Source organism: Asparagus officinalis, chromosome 9 (assembly GCF_001876935.1).
Source record: "Asparagus officinalis chromosome 9, Aspof.V1, whole genome shotgun sequence".
NCBI classification, from domain to species: Eukaryota; Viridiplantae; Streptophyta; class Magnoliopsida; order Asparagales; family Asparagaceae; genus Asparagus; species Asparagus officinalis.
In genome coordinates, this window is record NC_033802.1 from 14,567,179 (window position 1) to 14,579,523 (window position 12,345).

At 36.4% G+C, this 12,345-nt stretch overlaps 1 protein-coding gene across 1 annotated transcript; it reads left to right on the forward strand.

The window, feature by feature from the left end:
- On the forward strand, positions 2,023–2,369 carry LOC109824211 (actin-depolymerizing factor 7-like). The gene is made up of 2 exons (XM_020390746.1): positions 2,023–2,141; positions 2,219–2,369. The coding sequence occupies exons 1-2, from the start codon at positions 2,023–2,025 to the stop codon at positions 2,367–2,369; spliced, it is 270 nt and encodes an 89-aa protein (XP_020246335.1).

The window sequence follows — 12,345 nt, forward strand, 5'->3', positions numbered from 1 at the left end:
GACCGCCGCACCACATCCGGTCGACCGCGATGCTGATCGAAATCTGCCTGGCTCTCTGGACTTTTGGCGGGCGACCGCAGCGCCATGCTCGGGCGACCGCGATGAAGTCAAAAGTCTGGGTTGCTCTCTGGACTTTGAGCGGTCGACCGCTGCGCCACCTTCGGTCGACCGCGACGAGTTTCTGGCCTGTGCACCCAGCTGTGCACATAGGCGGTCGACCGCCGCACCCTGCTCGGTCGACCGCGATGCAGAAAAATGTCTTCTTCGTCGTTTTGCTTGAACTCCGCCATCGTCGATCATGTTCATCCTATTCCAACTTTGTTCCTCTTCTCTTCTGAAGTATAGGGCATGCTTGATAGTTAGGCTTCACATATCCTAACAAATTTAACCAAGTTACCCTTTGTTTTTTCGTTGCTTAGAAATCAGCAAATGTAAAGCCCTAAATCTTCGTTCCTTTCCTTCTCAGTCCCACTCTCTCTACCTCATCAATTGTCGGTTATCAAATCTTCTCCGCTATACAAAACCCTTCGCCCTCTCCCCTTTTTGTTCTTGAGCCCTCTCCTTTTGTTCTAATTTTACCCTAATTCTCGATTTCCTGCAGTTTCAAGCGACGAGGGTTTCAATAATCGAATGTTAGCTGGAGTGAGATTAGAAAGTAAGTTGAATCTCGATCTTTCCATTTCTCAGTTAGATCAGTTCTTTTAAACTAATAGATTGAATCCCGATCAGAATAGGGAGTAGAAATTTTTTTTTATCTAAACTAGGAATGGATGACTGTAGTCGATTTCGGTCTACAGGACCCTAACCCTTGATGAGTTGATTCGAATGTGTTCTTTGATTTTGAATTTTGTTAAGGACTAGGGTTTAGGGTGTGAAGTGGAAATCCAGAGCTCGATCTTTAGGAAACCTGTTTGGAAATTTTTATGATGGAATTATTTTTGAAAGGGTTTTATTTTGTCGAGGTTGTTATTATTATTTTTTGAATTGGTTTATTCTCAGTTGATTGCTTCAACTATTTGATTTTAAATTGTATGAATTCTAAATTTGTTGTTTATTTTTTCCCTTCTTAAAGCTATGGCATGGTGCTGTCAAGAAATATGACTGAAAGAAAAATATTAGTTAACATTTTTTCCTTTTTGATGTGCCAGTAGTATCATTAAGTAATCTGGGGATCTATTGTGCACTTGGTAAATGATAGTTGATTTCAAACGTTCTATTAGTGATTGGAATACCAAATCTATTTGTTGTTGTTCGCTGTAAGTGACCAAAAATGCTTGAAGGAAGTAGGCCACATGTAAGTACTTTTGTTATATTGGCAAAAATTTTGGTTTCTTTTTTGATTAATTTGTTCAATAATCAAGGAAAATGCCTATTGTTGGATCTTTGGATTCATTGTTCATCTTTTGAGCGGTTGTTTCACATTGTTGGCCTTTTAAAAAAATTTAGATGAGATGAAGCATTCTACGCCTTATTCTCTGAATGATCTATTGCACATAATATTATTCTCCAAGTTTTATTTTCTAGAACTGATCGTCTTGTAGTTAATACAGAAGTTGTTTGCTAACTTTCCACATTTTCTTGGCATTTCACATTCATAGAAAAAGAATTATCTGACATGTTTGGCCCTCAATGGAGCAAAGAGGAGCTCGAGCAGTTCTACGAAGCTTACCGGAAACATGGCAAGGATTGGAGAAGGTTACCTCATTGTTGGAGGCTTGATTTTGATTTAAAAGTATTTTAGTTAACAGCATACCTGCAAGCAATAATGTAGTTACAGGTCTCCCTAATATAATGCAATCATTTATTCATTTGGATATCCAGGTGGCTGGTACAGTTAGGAATAGATCATCAGATATGGTTGAAGCTCTTTACAATATGAACAAGGTCAGAGTGCTCTTTTCACTAACAAGCTATATTTAGTGCTTTGTGTAACATTGATTCAACGAGTGTCTCCCAACTGTCACTCAATTATATGAACATTTATTTATGTCAGTTTTTAGGAGTATTTTTCGTTAACCCACTATGAGCTACGAGGATTTCACTACGAGCCTTCATGAGAACGAATGTCGATATGCGATTTATGACTTTGATTTTGTCACTGAGGAGAACTGCCAGAAGAACAAGTTCTTCTTCATTGCTTGGTAAATTACTAAATTTTTCTATAATATATGGATTTAGGTTGCGGTAATGATTTGTATTTGTTTTCCCTTGCATGAAGGTCTCCAGACATTGCGAGGGTGAGAAGTAAGATGCTCTATGCAAGCTCTAACGACAAGTTCAAGAGGGAGTTGGATGGTATTCAGGTGGAGCTGCAAGTCACCGATCCTACGGAGATGGGCCTTGATGTTATTCGAGGTCATGCCAATTGAGTATGTTTCTCATTGTGGTCTGGTTGCTTTAATGATGTTCATAGATCTGTGGGTGGCGACTTTACTAGATACCGCATAGACTTGTGGTTTTAGGTTATATTACATACAAACTTTCCTGTTCTTAACCCCATGCTGTTGGGCTGTTGTATGATTTGTTATTTGGTGGAATCTATGTGATGAATCATGAATGTATGTCTACTTGTAGCCTGACATCTACAAGGTCATGACATGTAATGTTTTATGTTTAGCCTCTAGGGAAGCACTCTCTTTTCTATATTTTTGTAGTGAATGATTGATCCTTTGGATGTTGGTGTGTTTTGAAATACATGTATGGTTTAGTGCCTTCCATCTTTGGTCCTCTCTTTTACCTTTGTAAGCAATGGGCATTGTTATTACTTGCTTGCAAGCTTATTTTGTTTGCAGTATGCCAACAAACTCTATAGGTTTACTTTTATTAGGATGACCCTTTTGATGAGGTTGGCATATAGTCATCATATTTTATATGCTTGACTTATGTACATTGGAATCTTAAGAACAAAACAGGAGGGATGATTTGGAATCTCTTGGGGTTGTTCTCACGTATTTTTAAAGAGGAAGGTATGGTGTCTATCTTAACTTCATTTTTAATAGCTTTGTCCATAGTATGGTGTAACAAAAGTTTGTTTTTCTTGTTGTTTCCAGTCTTCCCTGGCAAGGTCTAAAAGCTGGAACAAAGAAGTAGAAATATAAAAAAATTAGTGAAAAAAAAGTTACCACCTCTATTGAGGTAAGATCTAATTCACATAATGAAGTTGAGAGCCTTGACAACATCTTTTCTTACTTTTCTTAATAATGACTAAATAGATATATAAATTTTTGATCATGACAACATTGATATATTATCTTCAAGCATTTTGCCGTGGATATCGTACATAATTCGCATCCAACTTCCACTACTGTCATTCACTACGTTTTGACGACAAACCTGATTATTCATAACTTAAAAGAGTATTTTAGTAATAGTCCGAAGCTCACAGCAAGCGATGCCCTTCATTATCTAAAGTCTGTGAAAGATATATTTCAGGATAAGAGGGGAAAATATGATGAATTCCTCAATGTCATGGAGGACTTCAAGAGCTCAAGGTTGAAAACTTCTAAATTTGGGCTACTTTAATTGCTTGTTAATTGTTTCCCTTTGCTTTAATTTTTTGTGTTATTTATTGGTTTTAGGATTGACACTGGTGGGGTTATAGCGAGGGTGAAAGAGTTATTTAGAGATATAGAGATATAGAGATCTAATTCTATGGTTTATCACTTTCCTGCCGAGAGGTTATAAGATCAAGCTCCCTGAAGAAAAGAAGCTCGTAGAGGTTGAGGAAGTGATTAGTTTTGTAAATAAAATAAAGATATATGTTGATCTTTTAATTATTATTATTTTCAAATTTTATGTTAACCAGACCTTTCACCAAATGATTCTATCACATTTATCATCAAATTCCTTGAAATCAGGGCTATTTCAAAATTAGGGAAACCAATATATGCCTTTTCGGTACGTATTTTGATTGGTCGTAATATTAATTTTTAGAAAGAATGTGAAAAAACATTCAAGGAAAAAACATGAACAGAAATTGTGGTGCGAAATACATGCATCATCACTATTTTAAACTGAAGGTGAAGATATCAATTACACACAATGTAAATCTAATGACTGACATACAAATTACTAAAATTCGTACTTCAAATTTAGTATGGTTAGTACATGTTTTAACTATTTTGGGACCAAGTATAAAACTACAATCCAACACAGAACACTTCTTCTCTCCCTTTTTCAGTAAGAATAATTAAAAAAATCAACATACTTCCACGTTTACAATCTGGTATGTATGCATTTGCGTACAACTGTCTTTGTGTGCGCTTGTGTCTGTGTGTGTCACTTTGTATGTTGTTGGGTGTGTTTTGTGTGTGTTCAAGACTCATATTAGTTTGTATTTTATATGTATGTTATAATATAAGATCAAGATCCGTATAAGTATTTCCTACAACTCTATGAGGATCGGTTATAAACATCCATGGCCACTCCAGCAACAATTTTTTCTTTCTTTCATTTTTTTTCAGGTGGAATAATTTACAAAACCAAACCTCCTTCCAAGATCAATTCTTATCCAAAGTTTTAAGATCTCTTAGTGAAAAGGTAGCTCAGGGCCTGAAGTGTGCGAAATCTGGATCTAAAAATTAAACATGTCACATATTCGTTTACTTGAAAATATACTTAAAGACTGCATTCTTGTCTGCATTGCATTCTTTCAATGACTTGCTTATAATAGGTTTCTTTTTTTTAACCTCTAGATAATGTATGCAATACACTTTTGGGGTCTATTATATTTTGAACCGAATATTTTTATGTTCCTAGAACAATTAGATGAAATGGTAGATGGCCATAAATCAAAAGATTCACAAGAGTTAGATCATGTACTTTAAAACCTCGCAAGAGTTCTTTGAGGTTTAATATTGTAACTTATCTCCAATCTAGAGTTGACTATGCAATTTTGTGACTTTTGAATGGATATTTGCCATACAGAACTTACGTCAACTAGTTGGCTTAAATGGTGTCAGAGTAGAAGGAATTTGTGCTAACTTCACCTATTGTTTCCTACGAGTGTATACGCGTTCTTGACGAATAACATTATATATTGATTTATTTTTATCTGGTTATTTTCCTTTTCCTTTTTCAGTATTCGTAGAAAATGGAAAGAATTGCAAGGAGTCACTGTAGCAGATCACTTACTCGTCGTATCATCTTAGCTACGTACCCTCTTCGTTTACACCAACATTATGATGTCATAGGGCATAGGCAACCCAAGGAGTATATCACCATCCTTAGCATTAGAAAAAAAAATTAGGAGGATGCCAAATGCTCAGTATGCATGAAGTCCCTACACAACGCTGTGCTCCTCCCCTGCTCCTCCCACGACAAGGGCTGTCGCTCCTACATGTGTGCCACCAGCCATCGCCACTCCAATTGCCTTGACCAGTTTAATAAAGCCTTCACCAAAACCAACAACGATGATGAAAACTTGGAGTCCATAGATCTTGATTCCTGCCCTCTTCGCCGAGGGCATGTCAAAGGATGGATGGTAGTTGAACCCGCGAGAGAATTCTTCAACAAGAAGGGAGAACAAATGGTTGCTTAGCAGAGCCTTCTCGTCGTCGTGCCTCGGGAGAAGCCATAAATGTAGGTAGCTTACTAAAAAACTCGGGTATCAAATGAGTCAAAAAAGCTTTGGTGATTCAATATTTCTATATGTCATTGTTTTTAGCTTATGATAAGCCAGCTTTAGTGGATCTATGACAGCGGAATTTTATTCTAATAAGAAACTTATTAGAGCCCAATCTGAGAGCGAACTCTACATGAGAATTATCAATTAAAGATGATCCATATTTGTAAAGACAAATAAGATTATTTTTAGTAATAATATCATGGTTATCCTCATTTGGTTTCATCTACAATTGATTTTATCAATGACATAACTTCTATTTTAAGAGTATGATTCTTTGGTTCTTTGCCTTCTAAAAAAATCTTGCTCTATACTATCTTTGTAGTTTTTAACCATCTTGCGATTTACTTTGATTCGATGTTTCATAGACATGTAATCAGAAAATCTCACGCTCCTAATAGGCATAATTAGTTAACTGCTCGAAAAAAATTTGGAACCATTAAAGCTCAAAATATCCAATGATAAAGAGAGATATTTATAGTATCTCAACTGCTTGTTGCATGACTATTAATTGTTTTGAGGGGATAGAAATAAGTAAGACTAAAGAAAAAAATTTGATGCTACTATTTTAGTAACATTTATATTGGATGATTATGATTAAATAGATTGTCTGTTGTCATTTGTATATAGGTAGCATTGGTTGATTGAAAATCAATGGTGTATATCAAATAAATTTCTTTTATAAAATTATTCATTGTTTTTTCTATTGTTAAGTATGCAAACAATCTATTATCACCCAGTTGATACATAAATGTAATTTCATTATTCAATCTTTTTTAATTTTTAAATTCTATCCATATGTTTGAAACATGGATTAAATAAAATAAATAATAATGAAATGATTCAATAATAAATTAAAAAATTAAAAAATTTATCCAATTAGTATGTGTGTGTGTGTGTACCCGAATTTTCATCTATCACGTTACAACAGTCATCCTCCTCAAAACCCTAGCTTATCAACCTCGTTTTCCGAAGAACCTTTGAAGGAGGATCGCGTTTCCTCACGTGTTTGGGAGATTAAGGCGATCTTGGAAGGCAAGTTCATCTCTTCCCAAACCCATCCCCTTACTTTTTTATTCTTAATAGTTTAAAAACCTAATTTGATAAATAAGATCAACAGATCCGAGCACGAAATTAAGAAAAGATAGGATTTTGATGAGTAGAACCCAAATTAATCAACTAAAACCTGTTTAAGTGATATTTAGGGAGATTAGATCCCAAAAATCATGTTTTGATGATGAATAAATTTTTGGCCAAACCCCCACTATGTTAAACACGAGATCTAAACATGTTTATACACCCCATAATAATGTTTCACAAGTTCTTTTGAGAAAAACTGAGTTAACTTCTTGAAAACCACGTTCCTATTCTAGTACTCTGGTCGGTCGACCAACCCCATGTATCGATCGACCGATTTGACCCTGAGAATTGCATAATTTTCTTCTGGACGGTCGACTGATAGGATCTATCAGTCGACCGACCAAAGCTTGTTATTTCTGCATGTTTTGTGCATGTTCACTTCGGTCGACTGATGGGATAAATCAGTCGACTGATTCACTATCGGTCGACTAATTTCAAGAATCAGTCGACTGATCTGGAGCTATTTTGCAAGTAATGATTTTCTATGTACGTTTGGCCATGAACACGAAGAACGGGACCACACGTCGATACACGTGCGTGTCCATAGTGGGGTACACGCTTGGTTTAGGCATGCACAGATCCTCGGGAGTGCATGGTCATGTGTCGAGTTGTCGCGGTGTAGGAGTGACAATTATCGAGTTGTATAGTCAGTGTCAACGTTCGCATGGATGGTCAAGGTAGGTTGTAAGCCGCACGATATTGCGATAAACCTTAGGATACTACGAGTACCTATGCTCCGCATCATACCTCTTTATGGATGTTCGAGTTTGGTTATGATCTGCATAAGATTGCGATGAACCACAAAATGTTGTGAGTACCGAGACTCCACATCCCTTTTGATTGCATTGTGTTCCGGATTAGGTTGATATGCCTATACTCCGTAGGGTATTTGAGTTGGGTAGTGAGCCACAAGATTTCGCGATGCGCCACGGGATATTGTGAGCACCTATATTCCACACCATTTTAGTTGAAGAGAATTACATAGGATTGTGTATTTTCTCCCGTGTCATCTACCCCGAGGGTAATGTGTGTAATATTGTGTTTAGACATGCACGATGTGTCCTTGACAAGGTATATCTTAGGTTTGTATTTTCGTTCCGTGCCACCTACCCAAGTGTAGTGTGAGATATTATTATATGACATGTATGACATATTTCTGGACGAGGTGTTGGTGATGTGTTTTCTTTTGTTGCTTGTCTACTTATAGGATTTTGGAGTTGATATTTAGTGATACGCAATTTGCGATACATGATATATATGAGGGTTTTCTTGTTTGGATTATTCCCTCGACGTACTCATCTCGTGTTGTGGATTTCTAAATCTTAACTTTTCTTAGTACAAGGTAAATGATATAGGTAGACTATGCATGTTATAGGTAGAGCCTCTATTATATACGAGTATCCCTTCCCTTGGGGGTGGGCGAAGATGTTCTCGCTAGCGCTCTGATGCTATTGTATTCCCCTCTTTTTAGGTAACGGGTCAGAGTTTCGAAGAGTCACAGGTTGACAGGGATTCAACATAGTCACCGTCATTCATAAGTAGCTATTTGGTGCTCCACAGTGGATTATCAATGATTTTAGTTTTCTTTTAGAGATGCATTTCATTTTGGAGGCTGAGACCCTATGTACTTTTCAGTTGACTCTTATGTATTAGAGATTTGATGTTCTTATTCCAGTTTATCAGATGTAATTTTCTTTTCTTCTATTGGAACAAGATTATAGTTATTATTAGATATCTCTTCTCTATGTTGTGTTCCTTGTATTGTTATCTTTGACGTATCTGCTTGTACTCTCACTTCTTATTTTTGATATATGCTAGAGCGATATTAATGTGATGGTGAAACATGTTTTTACATAGTGTTGGGTGCATGGCAGGTACGACATCTTTTGGTTCACCTTGGACTACAGCCATGTGTGAAACCAGGGGTGCCACAACTAGTATTAGAACTCTCGTTCCACCATCATTAGGATATCCTGTGTCGAGTCGTGGATCTAGTATAGAGTTTTCTTAGGGCTCATGTATAGAGTTCGCTAGAAATTTCTAGATTGAGAGGCTAAAATACGCATAACTCAAAAATTTTGAGAATTTTTTATGATTAACTTACTTTGATTGTGAAGTATTTGTAAGGATACTATGTATTATGTTTTCCCTATTGTTATATGTATGTTATATATGCATTGTAAAACCCCGATAATTTTTGAATGATATATTAATATGAGATTGATTATGATATATGGATATTTAGTATGATAAATATCATTTAATGGTATATGAGTATAATACCATATGTTTTGAGTATGAACAAGTTCATACATGAGAGAGAAAAGAGCCGAAACATGCACAATGGCCAAACTCATGAAAAACTAGAAATGCCCAGTCCGGTCGACCGCCACGGTCGACCACAGCCGATCGATCGCCATGGTCGATCGCAGCCGGTCGACCGCCATGGTCGACCGTGAAACTTGCAGAGAATTTTTCTCCTGTTTTGAGTTGGTTTCGGATTTCTAAACCCATATTCATTTTTCATGATATATATATGAGTTTTTTCACGTTTTTCTCAGTTTTCCTAAGAACTCTAACAGCCACCAAAACCCCCAAATCCTAGTTTGATTTCTTGGAGAAGATTGGAGGCTTTCGAGCGCCAATGCAATCACAAACAAACAATATGATTACGGAGTTCGGTCCCCACGACCTACGTCTCCGCTCCTCACCTCGAGGAGATCTCCACTATCACAACCGGGTTTTCTACGTTCACCCGAACAACGTTTACACCTCACAATACAATCACTATGTAATCACACCTCACACACTAAGTGTTGGTCCTAGCCCGTGTCCTCCTCCTCAAGTGCTCGGTTACAACCTCTCCCTAGGCACGTCAACCGACGCCACTCCTCTTGGATTCGACCCCGTCTCTCACCACACACTTCTCTCGGTGTACAAGTGTATTACAAGTGAATCCTCACAATTAGGCACAATATGACAAATGATTGTTCTCTCTAACAAGGTGAGAACTCAATTAAGCTCACTCTCAATGTCACAAACCCACAACCCTAAATTATACTATGAATATAAATATAATAAGCTCAATAGGTTGTGTGTGAACAAAGAGATAAAACAATATAAACTCAATATGAAATCTAGCTTATGAAATTAAGAACAAACTTATAAAATGCTAGAATTGAGTTTAAGGAAACTTCTCTATAGATGAAAAGAGAGAGGGAGAAGAATGAATGCTCAAACACCAAGGATGATCTCGACTTGCTCTTGTGAAATTTGCTCCACAAATCAAACTCTTGTAAATGCTTAAAAGCTTTTTAATCAAACACTAAACCCTTAAACAAAACTTGTAAACCTCTTAAAAACTTTTTCTCTTATTAGTTATAGAATTGAATGCAATGGGGGTATATATAGCCTCCCAAGAATTCAGCCAAAAACCTGAGCAAAAGACAAAAACAGCCCCAAGGCAACGGTCAAAAAACTAGCCGTTGGAAGCAGAAAAAGACCTTGTCGGTCGACCGAAAAATTCATCGGTCGACCGGAAATTTTCATCGGTCGACCGGACCGATCGACCGACAGACTCTCTGTCGCCCAGAGAACATATGAACTCAGGTTCGGTCGACCGGTGCGGTCGACCGAAAACGGATATGACAGAAAACTAAAAACTGTTTTTCTGATTTTAAAACGCTGTTTAAAAATATCAAATAAATTCCAAAAAATGTAAAACTTCGGGGAATGATTGTAGACATAATAATAAACATGCTACAACGACTGGTTATCAGAAAGGACCTCCCAAATGAAAAATATCATCATTTTACAAAATAGTCCAAAACATGAAAATACGAGATACTTGAATTTTAATGTTTTGACATAAACCAACTTTTGAAACTTTGTGAAATGTTTTTATAGACTTAGTAAAACATGTATAAACTGACATTGAAGTCTACAAACTGAGAATACAATATTTTCACAAATACAATAGAAAATGAAACCTATGAGTATGTATATAAAAATATATTTGTTTCATATCTATGTAGATAAACCAAATCACAATAATAAATATGAAACATGTAATTTCATATTTATAAACATGAAAACCAAAACTTGTGTTGTATATATATGTGATTACATATATATACAAGGAAACTAATAAAATGTGTGTGTATAGATAATTGAGCTTAGAGTACTTAACACACATAATATAAATCCTAAACTACATTACCCAAGCAATCTTGATCTTCAATTAAGCTTGACTTGGTAAACGTTGCGGATGAAGCTTGAACTTGATCTTTAACTTGAATTGTTGTATAGGCTTCAATCCGACATTCCGCCAACCTCCTTTGGATTATATATATATATATATATATGAGTTTTTTCATGTTTTCTTAATTTTCCTAAGAACCCTAACAACCACCAAATCCCCTAAACCCTAGTTTGATTTCTTAGAGAAGATTGGAGGCTTTCGAGCGGGATTTTTTTTTTTTTTGGTTTTTGGCTTTTGGAGTGGAGATCTCTTTCAACCTTGCCTCTAAAATATTTTTCGATAATCTCAGGTGAGTATCATCTCTGCTAATCCCCCTCTCAGTTTTCAAAATGTTTTTAAAGTGATTTAAACATGTTTTGTAGAGCCTAAATGACTAGATTATGAATAAAAGACAACTCGTTTGTATTATATGTATAAAAATTAGGTCTTTTCATGCTAAAATGGTTGAGAACGAATTTTACAGATGTATTTAAGATCTGAATATGATTTTAAAATATGGTTAATCTAAAGAGAGAAGTTTGATTCATCGTTTTACACTTTTATGCATGTTTTAGGGTTTTGAATATAAATATAATGCATAAAATCATGGTTATATATGTTGATTTTATTTTTAGATATTTCTATCTACTGTAACATGTTTATATGCAAGATTCATGACGTTTTTACCATGTTTGAATCAAAAAAACATGACGTGAACACGACACACACAAAAATCTGGAAAAAAACTGGATTTTGGGCTAACGGTCGACCGCCACGGTCGACCGCGTGTAGGGCAGAGACCTGGGTAGTCTCTGGAGCTCGTCCCGGTCGACCGTCATTGTTTACGTCAAAAGTTGACTTTGTCATGGAATTCATTATATCTTCGGTCGATTACAATAAATTCAAAAAAGAGATAGCCTTTTTATAAGACTCCTTTTACACAACAAAAGGAAAAATTACAACTCTTGAGAAACAAACGCAGGATCATTGTTTGGATCGCTGCTTGCGTGGGATCTTTGCCTGTGTCGGAAGTGCTTTGACTCATGGACCACCAAATCACAGATTCTGATTGAATCGTGAGGGGTTTAATGATTCTTCCTTCGTTTATCGAAGTGAGAATTTGAAACGATATCTTATCAAAGTAAGATAGTCGTTCTTCTTGAAATCAAGTCAAAGCTCAAATCTCAAGGGATTGCCGGAAGCTCAAGAACTCTGCTCTGTCTGCTCTGAAATAAGCCCCCTCTCAAAAATGGCATTCGGGGGGTATTTATAACCCCTAGGAACAGTTGGCGGAAAACAAGCTCGCGAGACAGCATTTGCTGTCTCGGCGGGGGGGGGGGTG